At 45.7% G+C, this 23,643-nt stretch overlaps 1 protein-coding gene across 3 annotated transcripts in view; it reads right to left on the bottom strand.

Moving 5' to 3' along the window:
• The window catches only part of STOX1 (storkhead box 1), a 53,887-nt gene extending 34,937 nt beyond the window's left edge, over positions 1-18,950 (bottom strand). Inside the window, exons 1-2 of one of the 3 annotated variants that reach the window (XM_046650719.1) lie at positions 18,582-18,876; positions 18,287-18,386 (exon numbers count right to left, since the gene is read on the bottom strand). In XM_046650719.1, coding sequence (XP_046506675.1) covers positions 18,287-18,386; positions 18,582-18,761 — 280 coding nt within the window. In that variant the 5' untranslated portion in view covers positions 18,762-18,876. Of the gene's footprint in view, positions 1-18,253; positions 18,387-18,581 lie in introns of all 3 variants that reach the window. The other 2 variants (XM_046650707.1, XM_046650712.1) reach the window with 2 other exon arrangements.
• Between the last annotated feature and the right edge of the window lie 4,693 nt (positions 18,951-23,643).

Here is a 23,643-nt window from a genome sequence, read left to right on the forward strand (position 1 = left end):
GGGCCCGGGTCTCCAGTCTGACCCAGATATGGGCTTCCTCTGGCTGAGGACTCCTACCTCAGCTCCCAGAGGCTGAAAGTGCCTTTGTTAGATGGGGAATGGGTGGAAATCACACAATTTTCAATTTTTCAAAATATAATTCTTTCACTCTAAAAATAATATGAATTATTCCATATTTTTAGGAAATAGTGATTTATAAGTTAAACAATAGGAAGAGGTCAGGAATTACCAGCCTATGAGAATCATTCAGTGATTCAATGGGATGAGAGAAGTCCATCACTGTATGGAACAAGCCCACTCCACAGACTGAGGCTGACGTCCAGATACGGTCAGGGACTGGCCCATGGCAGGAGGAGTCAGGACTAGAATCCAGGTGTCACGGACTCATAGGCCAATAATGCCTAGTTGAATCTGAAACAGCCAAGCCTGGGTCACACTAGTGTAGTCCCAATGAAGAAGAAGAAAGTTGTTTCTGTGTCTGTTTTAACACTGTAGTGATTTTTCAGCATGTGGAATCAAGATGGCCAAAGTACTCTCTCCAGAGTGACAGAACGAGGCCTCCAGGACAGTCTGAGATGGCAGATGCAGGTAGCATGCCTGGCATCCTGCAAGGTCCACAATAGTAATAAATTGCTAACTTTTATTGAGAGCTCACTGTTGCTGGGCACTCTGCTAAGTACCTTATCATTTCATTTACTCCTCCAACAACCCAGGGTAGTACTATTATCTACGTTTTACAGAAGGGCAAGCAGAGACATGGAGAGTTAAGTAAACTCCCACTGTCTCAGTTAACAGCCTTGACAGGATTTGAAGGCCAGCAGTCGAGCTCCAGAGCTGGCGCTCTTGACCACTGATATTTACTGAGTGCTAAGTTCTGAAATCCCTCTTTCCACTTCTTAAACATCAGCCCTGACCAGTGGCATCAGAGGCCCCTGAAGAGCCCAAGCAAAGGACGGGTGAAAGGAGGCCTTGCAGGCCACCCGGTCTCAGGTGGCAGGCAGCAGTGAAGCCAGGTGGGGCTTGACCTGGCTGAGGAGGTCTGGCTGGATTAGCACCTTTCAGTTACGGCCAGTTAGCAGGGACTAGGGTCAGGCTCCTTGCCTCTGCCCTGAAGGAGATATGAGAAGAAAAGCAACAGATATGTTTTCCAGTACAGGAAATGCCGCTCAGCCATACTTGCGGGACGAGGAGACCCAGCACCCCTCACTCACTGTGCCCTCCCTGGCACCCAGGCAGAGCTGGCTGAGCATGGTTCTTGATCAACCACTAACGGAAAGGCCTTGATAATTCCAGGCAGGGTGCAGGCAGGAGAAGAGAAGACTTGGGAAAACTTCTATCCTCTAATCCCCAAACCCACCCCGACCAGACAAAACAAGCTCCCCACCACGATAAACACGTATCTGCTGATGCTCTTAACACTTAAACCAGGGTCATCTCTTGTTGCCTTTCAAAATATTTTTCCCCTCAGTGGATATGGATTTTCTAATTTTCCCCAAGGGATTTGCTCCTTTTTGATCCTCAGTGTCCCTGAGCCGCTGGAGAATTTAAATGGGTCTTCAGTGGTTTCCATTTTCTCTGCTTCCTTGTGTACCTGCATTGCTCACTCCTCCTAGGAAGGCATTTGGTTTCACAGAAGGCTTTCAAAGGCTCCAAAGTCAAAGGTCAAAATTTACATTTGTAACACACAGTCGGAAACAAAGAAGATTTAATAGAAAGAGATACGGTGTCCACACATCAGGAGACTTAATACTGTTAAGATGCGAGTTCTCCTCAAACTGATCTAAGATTTAACACAATCCTAGCAGGATTTTTTCTTGTAGAAATTGACTAGCTGATTCTAAAGCTGGTATGGAAAGGCAAGGCACGTATAATAGCCCAAACAAAAAGAAACGGAGTCGGAGGTCTCACAATACCTGATTTCAAGAACTACTACATAGCTACAGTAATCAAGACAGTGTAGTATTGGTGAAAGGACACGTATATAGATCAAAGGAACAGAAGAGAGTCCAGAAATAGACCAACACATACGTGGTCAATTGATATTCAACAAAGGGTCTAGCTTACTCAACAGAGAAAGGACAGTCTTTTTAACAAAGGTTCTTGAAAAATTGGACACATACACAGAAAAAATGAACTTTAACCCACTTACACCATATACAGAAATTTACGGGCCAGCCCGGTGGCCAGGTTGTTAAGTTTGCATGCTCTGCTTCAGCAACCTGGGGTTCACCAGTTTGGATCCCGGGCACAGACCTACACACTGCTCATCAAGCCATGCTGTGGCGGCATCCCACATAGAAGAACTAGAATGACCTACAACTAGGATACACAACTATGTGCTGGGGCTTTTGGGAGAAAAAGAAAAAAAACCAACAATTTACATGAAATGCATCATAGATCTAAATATAAACCTATAAGTATAAAATTTCTAAAAGAAAACATAAGGATAAAAATCTATGAGACATTGGTTAGATGAAGATTTCTTAGATAGGACACAGCAAACACACAAACAATAAAGAAAAAGTTGACAAGTTGGACTTCCAAAACCAAAAACTTCCGTTCTTCACAAGATGCTGGTAAAAATAATAACAACAATACAAAGACAAGTCACAGACTGGGAGAAAACATTTGCAAAACACGTCTGATAAAGGACTTGCATCCAAAATATATGAAGAACTCCTACAATTCAAGAGGAAAAAACCAATGTTTAAAAATGGGCAAAAGATTTGTGTGTGTGTGTGTGTGTGTGTGTGTGAGAAAGATTGGCCCTGAGCTAACATCTGTGCCAATCTTCCTCTATTTTGAATGTGGGACGCTGCCACAGCATGGCTTGATGCGTGGTGTGTAGGTCCACGCCCAGGACCCAAACCCACGAACCTCAGGCCACCAAAGTGGAGTGTGCAAACTTAACCACTACGCCAGGACTTAACCACTATGCCAGGGGCCCGGCCCCTGGGCAAAAGATTTTAACAGAGAGTTTATCAAAGAAGATACAAGTGGCAAAAAAGCACATGAAAAGATGTTCAACTCATTAGGCACTAGGGAAATACAAATTAAAGCTACAGTGAACTACTACTATCCACTTATTAGAATAGCCAAAAATAAAAATAAAATATCAAATGCTGAACTGAAACACTGATATCTTGCTGGTGGGAATGCAAAATGGTACAGACACTTTGGAAAATGGCCCTCTAACCCCATGCCTAAGTATTTACCCAAGAGAAATGAAAACATATGTCCACACCAAGACCTGTCAGTGAATGTTTATTGCAGCTTTGTTCATAATCACTAAAATCTGTAAGCAACCCAAATGTCCACCAACTGGGTGAATGGATGAACATACTGTGGAACACCTACGTGATGGGATACTCAGCATCAGAAAAGAATGGATGACTGATACACACAATGATGAATCTCAAAAGCACTATGCAAAGTGAAAGAGGCCAGACACAAAAGGCTACATACTGTATGATTCATGACGACATTCCAGAAAAGGCAAAAGGATAGGGACAGAAATCAAATCAGCGGTTGCCAGGGGTCAGGGGTAGGAGGATGGGATTGATTACAAAGGGTCACTAGGGAATTTTTTGGGGTGATGGAAATATTCTATATCTCAATTGTGGTTGTGGTGCATCACTGTTTACATTTGTCAACACTCAGACCTGTGTACCTAAAAAGGATAAATTTTTCCATATATAAATTATACCTCACTAAACCTCCAAAAAAGAAGCCAAATATTTCATTTTAAAAGCATGGGTAATTGCAATTATGTAAGACTAATCAGCTATGGAAAAATCTGTTGTGACCCTTCCATCAAATGAATAAAGTTACAACTGATGGTTTTAGACCTGAAGGGACAAGAGCTGTTTTGATTTAAAAAGAATTTCACAAGGGACTTCCTGATCGTTAATTAACTGCGAAAGAAATGAGGCAGAGCCGTAGAGAGGTGCCTTGCATCAACAAGAAGAGGATCATTTCACACATTTTTTTCCCCAACAGATAAATTTTTTTTAAAGTCAATTATCATGTAATGAGCTTAATACTGTAAATGATCTTGCGCAAGCAGTTTCTGTTTCCTCATCTGTAAAACGTGAGCTGACCAAAGAGCTCTGTGCGTGGTTAAAGCGTAAGTCTGACTTTCCTACTAGCATAGTTTAGCTGAACCTCCAGGGGGCCTTCGAAAGGCCTCTAATCTAGGAAACCTGTGAACTCAGGGGAAGTCACTCTACCCCTTCTTGAAACCTCCATGGTGTGTGTGTGAGGGGGGATGACACGTTCTGAAGAGAACATTTCCACACCCAAGTCCCACCACAACTCCGGAGCAGGGCAAGCACGGCAACTGCCATTTCTAATGGGAGACAGCAGGAGCAGAGTGCTGGGAAGACCCTGCCCAGGCCACACGATTAATACTCTAAAAACAGCCAGACTCTGTCCGACGCTCCCCATGCCCCATCCTCCAATACTCCCACCTCCCCGGGAGAGGGGCTCTTTGGCAGTTTTTATTTAGTCTCTCTCCATCCCACCATCACTACTGCTCTGAGACAGTGGTCCTCTGTAGGGCAGGCCGCTGTGCCCACTCGATGAGCTGATCAGCTCTTTCCACAGGAAGATGCTCCACAGGAACCCAGAGTTCCCCAAGAACGCCTCAAACATCTCCTCTAGAAAGGGGTTTCCATGCTAGAATAAGCTCAGAGAACTTAGATTTCTGCCTCCTGGATGTAGACAATCAGCATATTAAGGTCTCCCAGAAGTCTCTGCACTATCGAAACCTGTTTAGATGTGGTTTCCAAACTCACTTAGCCGGGAAACTCTCTTTCATATAATATTTATTTATATGCTACAGAGCTCGTGTTTCTGCACACACTTAGATCAATGTTAACTTCCTTGCATTTATACTTTTCCCTTTTTTAACAGCCTTTTAAGAAAACTTTTGTTTCCAAGAAAAAAAGATACATGAAATATGCTAACATTTACATAAAAATGGGGGAGGATCTATCCATACATATTGCCTGCAGATGTGTCAACTCTCTCTGGAAGGATTAGGGAACTGGTCACTGCAGCTGTTTCCAGAGAAGGGAAATGAGTGGCTGGGAGCAGGGGAAAGAGAGACTTTTTACTGTATACCCTTTTATACCATGTGAGTATGTTACCTAAGCAACCATTAAATTAAAATCAAATTAAAAAAACAAGTACTAAAAAAAGTAATACTTTAAAAATATAACAACATTCACCAGTGCGCGTGCACACACCCCGCACACAAACACCCTGCCATAATCAACACCAGAGACAACATAACCACTGTTCATATTTAGTGTTTGTACTTCAGTCCCACTTGTCCATTTTTACTTTTGCTGCATGCGTTTTTTGGTGTCATATTCGAGAATTCATTGCCAAGACCTATATCATGAAGCTTTTCCTCTATGTTTTTTTTAGGAGGTTTATAGTTTCAGGTCTTATGTTTAAGTCTTCGATCCATTTTGAGTTGATTTCTGTGTATGCTATAAGGAAAGGGTCCAACTTCATTCTTTTGCATGTGGATATCCAGTTTTCCCAACATGATTTGTTAAAGAGACTATCCTTTCTCCATTATGTATTCTTGGCACGCTTGTCAAAAATCAGTTGACTATATACGTGTGGGTTCATTTCTGGGCTTTCTATTCTGTTCCATCGGTGCATATGTCTGTCTTTATGCCAGTACCATACTGTTTGAATTACTGTAGCTTTGTAACATATTAAAATCAGGAAGTGTGATGCCTCCAGCTATGTTTTTCTTGCTCAAGACTGTTTTAGCTATTCAGGGTCCTTTGTGATCCCATATGAATTTTAAAATTGTTTTTTCTGTTTCTGTAAAAAATACCATTGAGACTTTGATAGGGACTGCATTGAATCTGTAGATCATTTTGAGCAGGATGGACATTTAAAAAATAAGTCTTCCAATCCATGAACACAGGATAAAGTTCCCTTAAATTAACCATAATTAAGTTCACATAATAAAGTCCATGTATGAAAAGCCCACAGCCAACGTCATAGTCAATGGGGAAAAACTGAAAGCTTTGCCTATAAGATCAGGAACAAGACAAGGATGCCTATTCTTACCACTTTATTCGACATAGCCCTGGAAGTCCTAGCTAGAGAAATTAGGTAAGAAAAAAAAATAAAAGGCATTCAAATCAGAAAGGAAGAAATAAAATTATCCATTTGCAGATGATCTGATCATATATGTAGAAAACTCTAAAGATTCCACAAAAAACTGTTAGAACTAATGAACAAACACAGTAAAGTTGCAGGAGACAAAATCAACACACAAAAATCAGTTGCATTTCTATACACTAACAAGGAACTACACAAAAAGGAAATTAAGAAAATAATGCCATTTATGACAGCATCAAAAAGTATAAAAATCTTTAGGAATAAATTTAACTAAGGAAGGGAAAGCCTTGTATGCTGAACACTATAAAACATTGATGAAAGATGAAGACATAATAAATGGAAAAGACATCTTGGTGCTTATACTTCCTACTTTTCAAAGTGTTTTCACAGATAGCATCTCATTTGAGCCTGATGCCAACTCTGTGAAGCAGAGGCAGGTAGAATGCTTGCCAAAAGATGAGGCAACCGAGGCCCCAAGAGGACCGGAGGAGAGGCTGGTCACTCAGTTGACTGGTGACAGAGGAATCAGATCCTGGGTGTCCTGCATGGCCCGTGGGCTATTTCCACAGCCTTGCTCAGATGACAGACCACACTTAGCAAGCACGAACAACATAAACTGCAGTAGGTCCACAGGGGTTCTGTAACCCCTCAAAGGTGCCGCCACTGCAGGCAACAATCTCGACGGAAGAGAATGCACACATTAGGCTGGGAAATATCTACCATGTATCATATTAAACAGCATTACAAACGTAATTACATACACATATATGCACACTACTGCTTAATACTCTTCAGTGGGCTCAGGCTCAAATCCACACCCCTCAGGATAGCAGTCAAGGCTTGTCACAGGCCAGTCCCTCTCCAGGCCCTTCACGCCACTGCCCACCTCCCACTCCACGCTCTGGCTGTGCTCAGCTGCCTGTAGTTCCCCATGCGGGCCATGCCCTGGAACACATGCCCTCTCCCTCTGCTTAGAATGTGCTTCTCATCAAGCTAACATCTATTTGTTCTTCCTATCTTAGTTTAGGCATCACTTCCTCCAGGAAGCCTTCCTTGGAAACTTGTGCACGCACAGGACTCTGGGTCAGCTCTCCTTCTAATGCTCCCTGTGACTCACTTATTCATCCATCTGACCTCTATGCTATGAGCTCCTTGAGGTCAGGGCACGAGTCTTTTGCTTCTCTGTATCGGCCAGCACAGGGCCAGGTACACAATAAATGCTAAATGCACACCTAACAAATGATTTTGCGAGCAAGGGGGACCCAGCATGGTGTGGGTGCTCTGACAGCAGCGATACTTCAGATGCCTCACAATGGGAGGAGGGCATTAGAGAACAAGACGTCTGGGCGGGACTAAGGGGAAGGTGCAGCTTCCCTGTTGGCAGAGAATATCTTAAGCAACTTCCATTTGAGCCTCCACCTGTTCTTCCCTGGGCCTCCTGACACAGGTTAAGTTTTAAGAAAGGCTGATCAAGCTTCAGAATAGTGCCAAGCCAGGAGTTGGGAAACCTCAGCAGTCAGGAGAACGAAAGTGAGCGGTAAGCTGTTCACACTGAAGACCCAGAGGTCCAGAGAAGTGAGATGGCTCACCTGAAGGCTCCCAACAACTTAGCAGCAGGGTTAGTGCCAAACTCGGGCATCGGAATCCCAGTTCAGGGCTCTTTCTACAGCACCAGGCACCCTTTGGGATGTGATCTAAGGCCCAGGATAACAAAGGGCTGAAGACCTGACCAGCACCAAGGAGTCTGGGAGATAACAGGAAGGACAGGGCAAAAGGACAGACCGAGATCTTGAACAGAAACATGCGCCGGACAAGCAATGATTAGCACAGGCCCCAGTGGAGACAGGCTATCTGGAGAAAGAGAACCCAGAGACACGTTTTCTTCTCCTTCCACGCTGGGGGTTGCCAACTGTTTCTTGTTTTCCTGACTTTGACTCTGGACAAGGCACAGGCCGAGTGCTCTCAGGAACCTTATCTTCAAAACAACCTGCAAAGTAGCTATTGTATCCTCATTTGTACCCATGAAGATAACAGAGCTGAGGGTTAAGTAACTATCTCAAGGTCACATAGCTAGTACGCGGCAAGGCAGGAATTTGAACCTGAGTTTTCTCCCCTAACTAGAGTGTTTCTGAAAACTTTAAACTACAGCTTTCAGTGACGCTTCAATTCTCAGTTTTGCGGTCTGAAATTAAAAATAATTTTGCACTGGTGTTCTTTAGTAGTGACGCACGTGAGATTCACAAGGATATTTAAAAGGCTCAACGCATGGTGCAATGAGAGAAACATAGTCATCACCACGTTTAAAAATCAACAAACAAATAGCCTGGAGTGGACCACCAAACTTTCTGGGACATTCACCTCTCAGCCAGCAGCAGAGGGAAGACTGAAGCATCTAAAACTCAAGGATGACTCAATAATTTGCTATTCCTGGAAGAGCAACAGACATGTAAGTACACCCAGTGGTGGGAGACTCTACTAGTGGCAAGCATGGGAGAAACCAAACAGCACCCATCTCAGGCACCCAGCAGAGGGAACAGCATGCAAAGACAGCCTGTGCAAGAGCCCAGCTGGTTCAGAGGACAGCACCCAGGCCTGGGCGAAGGGAAGTGTGATGGTCAGTCTTTTAGGTCAGCCTGGCTAAGCTACAGCCCCTGTTACTCAAACACCAACCCAGGCATTGCTGTGAAGCTATTTTATAGACATAATTAAAGTCTATAATCAGTTGACTTTAAGCAAGGGAGATTATCCTACATAATCTAGGTTTCAATCAATTGAAAGGCCGTAAGACTGGAACTGAGGCTTCCCGAAAGAAGAAATCCCACCTCTGCATAGCAGCCTTGGCTTGTGCCTCAGAGTTCCAGCCCGCCCTTCATGATGGCCAGACCTACAGATTTCAGACTTGTCTTGCCAGCCCCCATAATCACACAAAGCCAATTCCTTACAATAAATCTCTTTATATCTTATACTGGTTTGTTTTGCTGATTGAACCCTGACAGACATAGGAAGGCAGGCACCTTTCAGCAGCTAGGGAGGATGAAGAGCTCAGGCTGGAAGTGGATTAGAGAGCCTTGCAGTGCACACTAAGGCTCCAGACTTTTCCTGAAAAGCCAAGGGGAGCAGCAGAAGGGATCTGAGCAGATGAAGAGCAGAATTAGAGCTGCATTTTAGATGCTGTGAGTCTGCCTACCTGTAGGGTAGAGAATGAACCAGAACGTACAGGACCAGACAGGAGGTGGCACCACAAAAAGGGAGGAAGCTGGAGCCATAATCAGGTAGGAAATGGCGAGATCTTGGGTGGAAAAATTCCTAGCAGTGGAGATGGAAAGAAAGGGATGGGTTTGAGAGACACTGAGGAGTTAAGCCTCTTGGAACTTGGTGACCTACTGGCCTGGGGCATGAGGGAAAGGGCAGATAAATCCAAGCTGATTTTCAAGTTAATGGCTCTGTTCATCCCCCTGGACATCAATGTTATATGGCAGCAACTAGAGGTGTCTTCTCTGATCCACCAGCTGCCAAATCAAAACATGGAGCCAGGGACCCTTATTAAGCACCCAGATGATACATACAGATCATCCAGCTTGATGACAATACGCCTACAAGACACCCTGGTGTGAACCCCTTGGCTCTTTCAGAAGGAACCCTTCGGCCGCCCCTGCACAGAATAAGGTAAAGGGCAACATCTGGCAGAACAAAGCCAGAGAAACATGGCTGGAAATATCCTGCGTAGAAAGGAGGGAGGTGAGAGCAGGGGCATGGTCAGAGCAGCTGTTTCTGCCATTTTCCAGCCCTTGGAGTGGACCAAAGGCCTGGTGGGAATCTGATAGCCTCACAGGGAGTATGAGTACCGGCGCACTGGCTGATGAAAAATACCAGAGGCTTCCCAGGAACCCTGGGAGGACTGGCGGCGAATAGAGAGGAAGGCAAGAAACCCAAGCAATACCAACTGCATCACAGAGGCATCATAGGACAGCCTTGGTTCCATTTCCTGTCTACAAAATGGGCAGAATTATTCCAGCTTACCACTCAACAGAAGAAAAGGGATGATCAAGCTAGAAAAGACTGGGGAGATACCCAAGATCCATCTGGGAGAATTAAGGGATGGAACACAGGCATTTGGTTTTGGTGACTATCTAAGTGATCTTGTCATGACCATTAATTTCTCTATGGGCTAGTCATTTCTCACCAAAAGAATGACATTTTAAAAGAGGAAAAGATAGGAATTAAAAACATTCATTAAAGGGGTTTTGCTTCTAATAAAGGTCAATGAGATCCTGTTATACCAACCTTCTTGTAAATAGCTATAAACTTTGGAAAAAATATAAAAACCTTTACCTAAAGATACTGAAAAGCAACCAAAACCAGGTAGAAAGTGAAGGGGAGGATCTCTCGGAAAGAAATGGCGCTGGGTAAGTTTCCCATTTTTTACAGCTCTTCACCTAAGGGCAGGCACCAGCAGGAGCCAGGCCAGGAGGCTAAAACTTTGGTAGAAACCCACAGTCTTATTGGCTTAAAGAATCTAAGGACACAGTTTAGAACAGCTACAATAGCAGGGAAGTGATGCTGGCAAGGGCTGAAGCAGAGGCACAACCCCAAATTCTGCATATAAACCCAGCCTGATTCTATGGCTGAACTGTGAACTATGCATGCACAGGGCACAAGGAGCCTACTGAAGAAATTTTAGCTGCCGTTTACTGCAGGAGAGAGCGAGTTCAGAGCTTTTATTAACTGCCTGATAAAATAAACAAACAAAAAAATCAGCACTCTACAGAGTAACATCACACCCCAGAGTCTCCACAACACATCACTCATGACGACAGAGAGAGAATCCACAGTACTAAACAACACAGAAACAGGAAAATGCGACCCCTTCAAAACAAAAGGCAACCCGTGAGACTGACGCAAGATGGCTGAGATGTTAGAATCACAAGGACTTTAAAGAATCTGGTATAACTACGCTGAAAGATTAAAAAAAGAAAAGACACTGGTAATGAACAAATTGGTTATTTTTTGAATAATTTGTTTCTCTGATGAGATTTCCAAACAGACTCTACGAAAGAATAAAAATATATGCCCCCACCCAGACTTGCACAGAAATGTTCATAGCAGCATTATTTATAGTGGCCAAAAAGTGGAAACAACCCACATAACCATCCACTGACAAATGGATAAGCCAAGTGTGGTATATCCATACAATGGAATATCATTCAACCATAAAAATGAAGTACTGGGGCCGGTGGTGCAGCTGTTAAGGGCACATGTTCTGCTTCGGCAGCCCGGGGTTCACCAGTTCGGATCCTGGGTGCAGACATGGCACTGCTTGGCAAGCCATGCTGTGGTAGGCATCCCACATATAAAGCAGAGGAAGATGGGCATGGATGTTAGCTCAGGGCCAGTCTTCCTCAGCAAAAAGAGGAGGATTGGTGGCAGATGTTAGCTCAGGGCTAATCTTCCTCAAAAAAAAAAACAAAAAAAGACGTACTAATACATGATACAACATGGATGAACCTTTAAAACATTATGCTAAGTGAAAAATACCAGACAGAAAAGACCACATATTGTGGGATTCCATTTATTTGAAATGTCTAGAATAGGCAAATTCATAGAGAAAGAAGATAGGTTAGTGGTTGGCAGGGGCTGGGGAGTGTGGAATAAGGATAGACTGCTAGTGGGTACAGGGTTTCTTTATGGGGTGATGAAGATATTCTGGAACTAGATAATGGTAGTGGTTGCACAACATTGTGAATATACTAAAACCCAGTGAACTGTACACTTTAAAATGGTTAATTTTAAGTTATATGAATTATATCTCAATTTTTAAAAAAGGTAAGGTTAAAAACATTATAGGAAACTGGGTGATGATAGTACAGAACTCTGTACTATCTTTGCAATTTTTCTGCAAATCTAAAATTATTCAAAATAAAAAATTTATTTTAAAATAATTCCATTTATGGGGCTGGCCCAGTGGCATAGTGGATAAGTTCACACAGTCTACTTTGGCAGCCCAGGGTTTGCCAGTTCAGATCCCGGGTGCAGACCTACACACTGATTGTCAAGCCATGCTGTGGCAGGCATCCTATATATAGAGTAGAGGAGGATGGGAAAGGATGTTAGCTCAGGGCCAGTCTTCCTCAGCAAAAAGAGGAGGATTGGTGGAAGATGTTAGCTCAGGGCCAATCTTCCTCAAAAAAATAAAATAATAATAATTCCATTTATAATAGCACCCAAAAACATAAAGTTCTTAGGAACATAAATTTGCCAAAAGATGTTCAAGACCTGTATACTAAAAAGTACAAACCACTGCAATGAGAAAGTAAGAATGCTGAAATAAACAGAGACACATACCATGTTCATAGATCGTTAAGATGTCATTTCTCCCCACACTAGGGTGACCAATCGTTCCAGTTTGCCTGGCACTGAGGAGGTTCCCAAGATGCAAGACTATCATTTCTAAAACGAGGGCAGTCTCAGGCAAATCGAATTTGGCAAACCAAAACCGTTAGTTTCTCATCTGACTGATTCTCATCTCATCTGATCTGTTGTTTCCACACAATCCCAATCAATCCCAGCTGGATTCTTTTTAGAAATAGACAAGCTGATTCCAAAATTTATGTGGAGAAACAGAAAACCTAAAGCAGCCAAAACAATTTTAAGGAGGAACAAAGTTGGAAGACTCACAATATCTGATTTCAAGTCTTACTATAAAGTACAATAAGATGGTACAGTATTGACAAAAGGACAGACTCAAAATCAATGGAAATAGACTCTCCAGGCTGGACCCGGTGGCCTAGTGGTTAAGTTCGGCACACCTCACTTCAGTGGCCCAGGTTCTATTCCCAGGTGCAGACCTGCACCACTGGTCTCTCTGTGGCCATGCTGTGGAGGCAGCTCACATACAAAAAGAGGAAGATTCATAGTGGGTGTTAGCTCAGGGTGAATCTTCCTCAGCAAGAAAAGAAAAGAAACAGACTCTCAAATACACAGTCAATTGATTTTCAACAGAGTTGCAAAGGCAGTTCAATGAGAAAGGCTACTCTTTTCAACAAATTATTCTTGAACAATTGGACACCCATATGCAAAAAAAATAAACCTCAATTTACACCTCATACTAATTGCCAAAATTAATTAATTCAAACTGGATCATAGACCTAAAAGTAAAACTATAAAACTTCTAGAAGAAAACACAGGAGAAAATCTTTGAGTTAGGCAAAATTTCTTTATAGAGGATGCAAAAAGTACAATCTCTGAAGGAGAAAAGTGGATAAATTAGACTTAAAATTTAAAACTTCTCTCCAAAAGAGACCACTGAAAAACCAAATAGGCAAGCCACAAGCTAGACCATATTCACAAAGCATATATCTGACAAAGGACTGGTATTCTGGAATAATAAAGAACTCCTAAAATTAAATAATAAAATAATAAATAATAATAAAAAGACAAACAATCCAATAAAAAAAAGAGCAAAATATTTGGACACTTCACAAAGGAAGTTGATAAGCACATGAAAAAGTGTGCCAATATAATGACCAATATCATTAGTCACCAGGCAAGTGCAAATTAAAACTACAAGATACCACTAGATACCATCCGAATAGCTAAAATTAGAAAGCCTGACAACATCAGATGCTGACAAAGATGTGGAGCAACCAGAACCATCTCACTCTGTTGGCAGGAATGTAAAATGGTACAACCACTTTGGAAAAATGTTCCATAAAACTAAACACAACCTACTCAATGAGTCAGCAATTCATCCCCTAGGTAAGGACCCAAGAGAAATAAAAGCACAAAAAAACTTGTACACAAATATTCACAGGAGGTTTATTCATACTAGCTATAAACTGGAAACATCCCAGGTGTCCATCTAAGGGAAAACGGATAAACTGTGTTATATTCACACAATGGAATTCTGCTCAGCAGTAAAAAGGAACAAACTACTAGCACAATAGAAATGAATCTCAGGAACACCAAGCTGAGTGAAAGAATCCTCGCACAAAAGAGTACAAACTATATGAGTCCATTTACGTGAGGGTTTTTTTAAAGATTTTATTTTTTATTTTTCCTTCTTCTCCCCAAAGCCCCCTGGTACATGGTTGTATATTTTTCTTTTAGTTGTGGGTCCTCCTAGTTGTGGCATGTGGGATGCCGCCTCAGCGTGGCCTGATGAGCGACACTAGGTCCATGCCCAGGATCCGAACCAGTGAAACCCTGGGCCACCACAGTGAAGTGCGTGAACTTAACCACTTGGCCACGGGAATGGCCCCTACGTGAGGTTCCTGAACAGGTAAAATTAATTTAAAAAATCAGAATAGTGGTTACTTTTTAGGGTGGGGGCACAGCCGACTGGGAAGGGGCAAGAGGGAGCTTTCTGGGGTAACGGTAATGATCTAAATCCCGTTAGGAATTTGGGTCACACTCATGTATGTATTTGAAAAAGGCATCAGATGCTACACTTATGATTTATGCATTTCACAAATTCACAATGTAAATTTCACCTTAAAAATTCCATTAGCTACTAAACCCTACAAGATGTCCTCCTGCCCAATTCAAGGTAGGACTTCAGAAACAAGGCAGAATAGGAGTTGGACCACTCCCTCTCCTTGTCACCTGTACACACTCCCACACCATCCCCTAAATCACAGGATAAGTCAGAACATATCAGATGTTGGCCCAACTCTTGTATCATCAGGCACCAGGTACCCTTGAGCTGTTCCTCTTCTTCCAAACCAGATCTCAGAACAGACTTTGAAATCAGTCATTCACACCTAGCATAAATTAGTGACTGACCTCTACTCTTCTGGAGCACTTGCAGTTTTGCCTTGATATCTCTCTGTGCTCAGAGATGTCGCAGGGAGCAGGAAGGGGGGACAGGAGGAGAAACGGGAAGATCCTCTCATCACCTCCCCCTCACCAGCCTGAACTGCCTGATCTTCAACACCCACCAAAGCACACAGCAGGGAACTCTTGCCCAGCCAACTAAACCAGAGGCAGAACCTGCGGTGCCCATACACGCCATTGTGGGATGGAGAGGACTGTGTGTGAACCAGCCGACTTCCAGAACACAGCCTCCCCCTCAGCCATCCCCTTTTCAACTGAGTATGGAGGAAACAGGCTGACTCCCATTTTCTCTTTGAGCACATGCAACTCTAAATGAAAGATGCACTAAAACACAGAAACACCTAGAGAAGAATCTGGCATGTGAATGAATTCATGAAGCAAGTATTTAAAAAGAGCCACAGGCAGGCCGGCCCAGTGGCATGGTGGTTAAGTTCACGTGCTCTGCTTCAGCAGCCTGGGGTTTGCAGGTTCGGATCCCAGGAACGGACTTACACATTTCTCGTCAGGCCATGCTGTGGTGGCATCCCACATACAAAACAGAGGAGATTGGCACGATGTTAGCTCAGGGCCAATCTTCCTCAAAAAAGAAGAGCCACAGGCCTTTTTATTCAATGAGAAAAGACAGAAGGCCACGCTAGGGATAAAAGAGTAGGGACAGCTCAGCTATAAATTTCAGAAGGGAACAAACTTGTTTGGCCAAGTGGCCTTCCCTCCCTTACCCCAGGAAGCTATCATTAACCTTTCACCTCCCCAGTAGGTGTGGTCCCAGAGCAACAACTCACTCACCCAAACGAATAGAGGTGCCCCTCACCCCTACCACCTGCAGCTGCTCAGCCTGGGAAACAGACTGACGGCTCCCTTCAGGTTCCAGAGCTCACCCCTTTCATGTGTTCATGTCATTTGCCAAAAAAAGAAAACACTTGCGGACTGGAGCGCAAAATAAGAGTCAGCTCCTGGTTATCATGCTAAAGATCCTGTGTCCCTCTTTTCAACGAAATGCTCTCAGCCTGGGAACTCTCTTTCTCACAAGAGGGAAGCTAAGGTAGAGAAAGTGAAGAGGGAAAGAAAAGGCGCAAAACACAGAGAAAACATCAACTCTGCAGGCCTTAAATTCAGGTCTGCACCCGGGGCTCGAGTCACTCCTGCCTGCTTGGCCAGGGCGCGCCCTCCTCTTATCTTATGAAGCCTCAGGAGGCCCAGATGCCCAGACTCACGTGGGCACAGTGGGTTTATAAAGCTGGTGGTCCTCCCTCCCTCCCTGTATTTTGTCTGAGCTGACCAGCAACATCCCCTATGTCCAATCGCTTTTATGTAGGAGCAAACGAGCCTTTAAAAAAAAAAAATCCACAGCAAAGAAACCAAATTGATCCCTTCTGTCTTTTCCTAGCATTTTGCTCTTTCCCACAAAGTAACAGCAAGAATGGAGCAAGACCCTGCAATACGCACAGCTGCTCCTGCCTTGCCTTCCTGGAAGCCTATTTTAGCTTCTGGAAGCCAATGCTACCAGCTTCAGGAAAGCAAGTGGACTGAAACTTCCAATTCCTTTGGGGAAAGGCAGTTCCGCCCGCCTTCACTACCTTCTTGGGGCTCTGAGATGGCCCAAGAGCCGCCCTGACGCCTTCTCTCCTTTGATCTGACTCAGGGACCCCAAGTTAGACTAGTAATTAGCAACTCTATTCAAAACAAATGCCCCTCCCCACGTGCATCGAATGACCTGCATCAAATAAGATCTTTCCCCATTTTGCTCCTCAAAATGTCCCAAGAGGTGGTTTTGTACAAATTCCACCTGAATGTCCAAATTCTTATCAGGACTCTGTTAAAAAAACCTCAAAATCATTCCTGCCAAGAGATCCAAGTCAAAGGTGATCTCCCAGAGTAAAGGCCACTGAAGCACACACTCCACAGAATACAGTGTCCATTGCATCCTGAGCTGTGTGATGAAGCAGCATTACCTACTGGGTGGAGAATTGGAGCACCTGGTGACATGTTCACTTTGTCCACCGCATCTCTCAGCTGGCAGCAACAGTGCCAACCCAGGAACCAGCATTCTGCTCACTGCACCCCAACCCCCCACCCCGTGGGGGCATCATGGCTGCCTCTGGCTTAGCACAAGCCCTCTCTTATTTCACTCTCAGGTCTAGACCCCCACTCCACCCACTCCCTTTCTGCAGTATACTCTACGCTCCCCCTTTCAAAGGGAGTGGGGGAATCAGACAATGCAACCGCTAATTCAAACCAGAAAACCCGAGGACACAGAACTGACAGGAGTTTTTCATCCAGCCTGTCGGAAAGACCCCTTCCCCTGTAAGAACTCTGGCTTAGCCATCGCGCTCACTGCTTTCAGACCCAGAAACCTATTTTCTTGCCTCACTCTTGCAACTAAAAGGAGACGACACACGTGTATGTGGCTTTGCGATGAGCTCTTTTTGCTCTTGAGGGAAGAAAAAGGGCAGCGGGGTGAGGGGGGATGCAGACAGAATGGGAATGCATGGAGGTGAGAAGCCAGGTTTAACTTCCTGGCCTGGGCTCCCTGGCTGTGGAGACATCATCTCTCAGTAGATATACACAACATTAAGTGCCTCTTGCTGGCCTTCCTTCCCCCTGGGGACTAAATGTTTTTTTACTTGCTGCTCCTCCTCCTCAGATGGAAGAGGAGGGTGATTTATGGACTGAGACAGAGAGGGGTTCCTTGATAGGAGTCAAAACTCAAGGCTGGAACAACTGGTGACTTGTCAACAGCACACCATCAAACGGCCTCACAACTCCATGTAAATACAGACAGACAGAACCAGGCTGTTACAGGGAGCTAGTACGCTGGCCAGAGAGTTTAGTGGCGGGTGTCAGAGACCACTCACTGGTGCAGTCGTTTAGTTTCTCAAATGAGAAGCTATCTGCAGGCAAAAAGCTGCTGTCTTCTAACAAACGGGCTCTCTAAAAAAACTGGAAAGGCAGAATTCTACTTGGCTAATGGGGATGGAAGTGTCCAGAGCGCCTTTTGTCATTTCTTTTTCCCAAGGAGTTAAAGACCCCAAACTTTCCACTAGATCCTGATCCAAGACCACAACTACCCAGTACAGCAGGACATGAAAATCACAGACTGTTGGCCGCTCCAAGTCTGCAGTTAAATACCAAAACAAAACAGCAGCCAGTTGAGAATCAGCAGACTCATAGCCCCTTGCTAAGCATCCCCATGGAGCTGAGGCAGAGGCCACTGTCTCCTGACCGCAGCTCTGGCTCCCCAGGCCCAAACCCTCTCTCCCCAGAGCATCACTTTTCCACGTAGAAAGTTCCTTCGGCCAAGAACCTGTGCGCTCCACTGGCTGAAAGAGTTGAAGAATGGAGACATTCTGGAGTCGGCCCAGAGCAGCGGACAGGCACATCTTGGGGGCCAAAGCTTCAGTGTCCTAGAGGAAGGGAATGTCTTGGGAGGCCAGTCCTCCTCCAGCCACTCGGCCTGGCCTCTCATCCGCCCCTGGCCCCCCATCCCCTCACCCGCTCCCGCCCCCTGAGTTGAGCCCGGGACAGCAGAGACCCCTGTGGCCAGTGCTCGGTCCCCGCAGCTCGCGCGGGCACTCCTCCCCGCCGGGACCCGCACTCACCGACGGCCCTGATGCGGAAGCCGCGGGGCGGGCGCAACGCACGGCGGCCCCAAGCGTCGCGCAGCACCTGTAGGCTGGCAGGGGGCGCGTGCACCAGCAGCACCCCCCGCCGCAGCCAGCCCTGAAAGGCCAGCCGCGAGGCGGCGCGCGCCAGCCGCGAGTTCCAGAAGCAGCGCGCATTGGCGCGGCGGAAGGCGCGGAACACCGCTCGCCCCCCCGGCTCCTCCGCGCCCCCCGCGGCCTCCTGCGCCTCCAGCCTGCACAGCACCAGCGCTAGCGAGCCTGGCGCCAGCTGCACGGGCCGGGCCATGCTGCAGCGGGCGGCCGAGGCCCGCAGCCTAGCGCATCGTCGGGGGCGGCGGCGGCGGCGGCGGCTGGGGCGCCGCACGCCCGGCGGGAGCGATCAGCTCACTGCGCGCCGCGCCGGCTGCCGGGGGAACGGGGCTGCAGGGGGCGGGGCCGACGGGGCTCGGCGGGGCCGGGGCTGGGGCGGGACTGCAGCCCGGGGGCGGCCGCTGCTGTCCCCGTGTGGCGCCCAACGGGGTTTCCAAGGGCTGAGCTGCCAGGTCATTCTCCACCCACCAGCCAGGGCTCTGTTCCGCCCCCGCGACTCCCTTCACTCCCCAGGCCCCCGGCAGCCCGGGGCTCCCCTTCTCCCGGTGGGCCCGCACTGGGGCTTTTCCAAGTCCTCAGGGAGCCCCGCAGCCCCCTCCAACCGCGGCGCAAGCGGCACAACCAGGGGTCCCCAGCGCCCGGAGGACCAGGATCGCTGCCGTCGCCCTGTCTTTGGGGTCGCCCTCAGTGAGAGAGGCCGCGGGGGACAGTCTGGGGTGTCGTGGACCTCGCTCGGGCCGGGAGTCAGGAGACCCAGGTTTGAGTCACGGTCTGCTCCTAATCTGCTTACGCAAGCTACTTCCCCTCTTAGTCTTAGTTTACCGATCTGTAAAATGAGTTAGGACTCAATTCTAAGGACCTTTTCATCCGTCACTTTGTGAGATTCTAGGATCTGGTCCCGCCCCTGGGATATCCCATTCACTTAAGCGGTAAAAGAAGAAGGCGCCACCCCGCTTGGCGAGGCCCAGAAATGAAATCCGTGGGCTTCAGCCCTGGGTTGGATTTCGAGGTTCCGAAAAGACTGAGGCACCATCTTGCCCCAGGAGTGAAGGGAGAGGAGCTTGTGATTTGTCCCAGCAGACTGTTGCCAGGGCCTCGGAGCAGTGAGGGACAATTCCGCTGCTGAGGGACAAAGAATCTGGAACCTTGATTGTGGCACTGAGAGCTCCTCGAGGACAGAGCGGGGAAAAGGAGAGGTAGGGCATTATTTCTACCAGAAATCGGCACTATAAGAGGGAGCAGCGGTGCTGGGCAAAACCTGGGGGTCATTCCAAAATTCCCACTCCCTCGGCTCATCAGTCATCAATAACAACCATAATAATGTGAGATAATCTGAACCCTGCCTCTAGTAAATCATTATCACAATAAGTGATAGATGATGTTATTAAATAATGATAGCTAACATTTATTGAACATTATATGCTGGGGGCATTAATTTCACAACTTTGTGTTAACTACTATTATCATCTCTGTTTGGTTTTTGGTGTTTTTTACAGATGAGAAAACTGCAGCTAGGTTGGATTCAGAAGTGTTTCCCAATCACCCAGATGGTAAGAAATGGAGTCAGACAACTAAGTCAGGGTTCCCTATGACAAAAAAGTCTGACACAATTTTCAGTTCAAATAAGCATGCACACCTGAGACAACCGTCTTACACCTGAATTCTGACTCTGAGATGGATGGATGGGTAAATACAGCAGAGAGCCCAAATGAACTGAACTGTGATGTCTGTGTAATCTCCATGGGAGGGCAGGGCTTCCTCCTCTGAGTTCTCGCTATCATGGCCCTCTCCTTGCAGGATGAAGGTAAACTTCCCACGTTCCCATCCTAGAGAACTATGACTTTTATCTCCTTATCTCTAGCATCTAGTACAGTCTTTTCCAGAATAACAAGGATGATGATAATTCCCATTTACTCTCAGCTCAGACTGTGCCTAGAACTGTACTAAGAGGTTTACATGAGTGATCTAATTTTATCCTCAAAATTAATCCTTTTTTTAAAGATTTTATTTTTCCTTTTTCTCCCCATAGCCCCCCAGTACATAGTTGTACGTTTTAGTTGTGGGTCCTTCTAGTTGTGGCATGTGGGATGTCGCCTCAGTGTGGCCTGATGAGCCAGCGGTGCCATGTCTGCACCCAGGATCTGAACCGGCGAAACCCTGGGCTGCCGAAGCAGAGCGCGAACTTAACCACTCGACCACGGGACTGGCCCCTCAAAAATTAATCCTTTGAAACAGGTAATATTGTTGAGTCTCATCTTACACAAGAAAAACAAAAGCTTAGGGAGTTTGGGCAGCTTGCCCATGAGGACAAAGCTAATAGATAGTGAAGCAGAGATCTCAAGATCTCGGCGTCTCCTTGCCCTCACACCTGGCCAGAGGGGGAGCCCAGGAGACCATGCCCAGACTCCTTAGGGCTGTGGCCTGGTGTGAAAAGTTGTCTGAGCTTGATTCTCTCCCAAGAATCTGAACTGGAAATGCAGAGGCAATCAGGCCCTTAATAGCAGGGCCTGTAGCTGCAAGGTAGACCTGGCTATGAGGTTTCATGACCTGAAATTAGGAGCTAGAACTCTTTTAAACTTGGAAACTTTAGTTCAGATGTACAAAATTCCCCTCATCATTTTACTTAAACTAGTCCAATTAACAAAAGGAGGAAAGAATGTAAGGAGAAAATTTTCAAGTACAGCCAAATACTTATCCGTTTGTTTTCCAAAAGGGTCAACTACTCCCCAATATTCCCAGACTCCTACAAAATGGAACGTCTTAAAAGTTCAGCGGAATATTGTAGGCCTCGAACCTGAATGGTCCTGTACTACACGGCAAAACTAGTGAAACAGGAACTTCTCAAGTGTGTTCCATCTTTGTGGTCTCTGCAGACCAGACACAGAAACAGTTTAGAAGACAGATTTGGTATCATTCTCCCCTTAAAGAGGCACAGAGTGCTCAAACTAAACACTACACTAGAAAGTCTCAAGAGGGTCAGCCTGGTGGCGCAGCAGTTAAGTGCGCACATTCCACTTTGGCAGCCCAGGGTCTGCTGGTTTGGATCCCAGGTGTGGTCCTATGCGCCACTTGTCAAGCCATGCTGTGGCAGGTGTCCCACATAGAAAGTAGAGGAAGACGGGCATGGATGTTAGCTCAGGGCTGGTCTTCCCCAGCAAAAAGAGGAGGATTGGCAGCAGATGTTAGCTCAGGGCTAATCTTCCTCAAAAAAAAAATCTCGAGAGTTTTTTTAAAATTTTCAGTGGACCCTGTGCTTGAGAAAGAACAAAGTAATTCTAACATTATATACAAATTCAAACAGCATGGTATGCAGTTGTTAAAAAGATTGAGACAGAACTTTATGTACTGATACAAGACAATAACCAAGATATATTTTTAAGTAAAAAAGAAAAGTAGGGGCTGCCCAATGGTGTAGTGGTTAGGGTCTCACACTCCACTTCAACAGCCTGGAGTTCAGGGTTCAGCTCCTGTGTTCAGACCTACACACTGCTCATCAAGCCATGCTGTAGCAGTGTCCCACATACAAAATAGAGGATGACTGGCACAGATGTTAGCTCAGTGACAATCTTCTTCAAGCAAAAAAGAGGAAGACTGGGAGCCGGTCCCATGGCCAAGTGGTTGGGTTCTTGCACTCCACTTTGGCAGCCCAGGGTTTCGCCGGTGTAGATCCCAGGTACGGACATGGCATTACTCACCAGGCCATGCTGAGGTGGCATCCCACATAGCACAACCAGAGGCACTCACAACTAGAATATACAACTATGTACTGGGGGGCCTTGGGGAAAAGAAGGGGAAATAAAAGGGGGGAAGATTGGCAACAGATGTTAGTTCAAGGCTAATCTTCCTCACCAAAAAAAAAAAAGGCAAATAGAATAATAGGTCTAGTATGCTATCCCCACTACTTGTATTAAAAAAGCAAAAAAAAGGGCATGTATATTCATGTGTGGCTGGGAAATCTCTGGAAGGTATGTCAGAAGCTGGGGATAACAGTGGTTACTAGAGAGAGGCACAGGGGTGAAAGGGAGGCTTCTTTTTTCACTGTGACTACCATGTGCAAATACTTTTTCCAAAAATACTCTTAAAAACATCTATCAGGACAATAAGAGATTAGCTCTGATCATTTTGAGAAATAGGATAACAACCATTCAATTTATTCCTTCCAGAGTAAAGAATGGCTAATGACTTACTTCACTTTCCTTGTCTCCTATTTACAGATGATCCCTCCCTTGCCCACCTTGTCAGGCCTGAAATTCCTGCCCAGATAATCCCACTTTAGGAAAGACCATGCCTCCAAAGTCACTGTTAAGGGCACATACATTGCCTCTCCCATTATCACATTTTTATGAAGATTTATTTAGCTCATCCAATTTGCTGTTGACTTCAAAAGTACAGTGGTCCTTCATGGGACAGGTCACAGGATTTGTAAAGAGCTTTTGGGCTTCAGGACCATTGAGGGAGATTAAGATGGCTTGTCCTAGAGAGAAAGGAAAGGAAGCTAGTGCCTTTGATTGAGTTGAGGGAGTGGCACTACTGGGAGGTACTTTTCTCGAGTAACCCATGTGGAGGGATTTTTGCTCATGCTTTTGGAGACTAGACTCCAAGGCATCAGCCTTGAGAGCAACAGTGAGAGGGTCTCTGAGGCAACACAGTTAGGACCATTGCAGAGGCCTCTCTGAGCCAACTTAGAGCTTCAGAGCTTGGTAGTCAGCGGAGGTGGAGGAGCAGCCATTGACATCAGGACTGTGTGGCAGCAGGTGCTAAGGTAGCTATAATAAAGACCCCAAGAAAAACACCAGGCCCCCTTTCCCCATTTTCTGGGTACCATGTAAACCCCCAAGTTGTTTTGACAACTCCAAGGAGATTTCCCAAAACATAGCCAAGATTCCATTTTTGGCCAACTCTGGCAAATGGAGCTTAGAGTTAGATTTTATTTGGTTTAGAAAACTGA

This window comes from Equus quagga, chromosome 2 (genome assembly GCF_021613505.1).
Source record: "Equus quagga isolate Etosha38 chromosome 2, UCLA_HA_Equagga_1.0, whole genome shotgun sequence".
Classification (NCBI taxonomy): domain Eukaryota; kingdom Metazoa; phylum Chordata; class Mammalia; order Perissodactyla; family Equidae; genus Equus; species Equus quagga.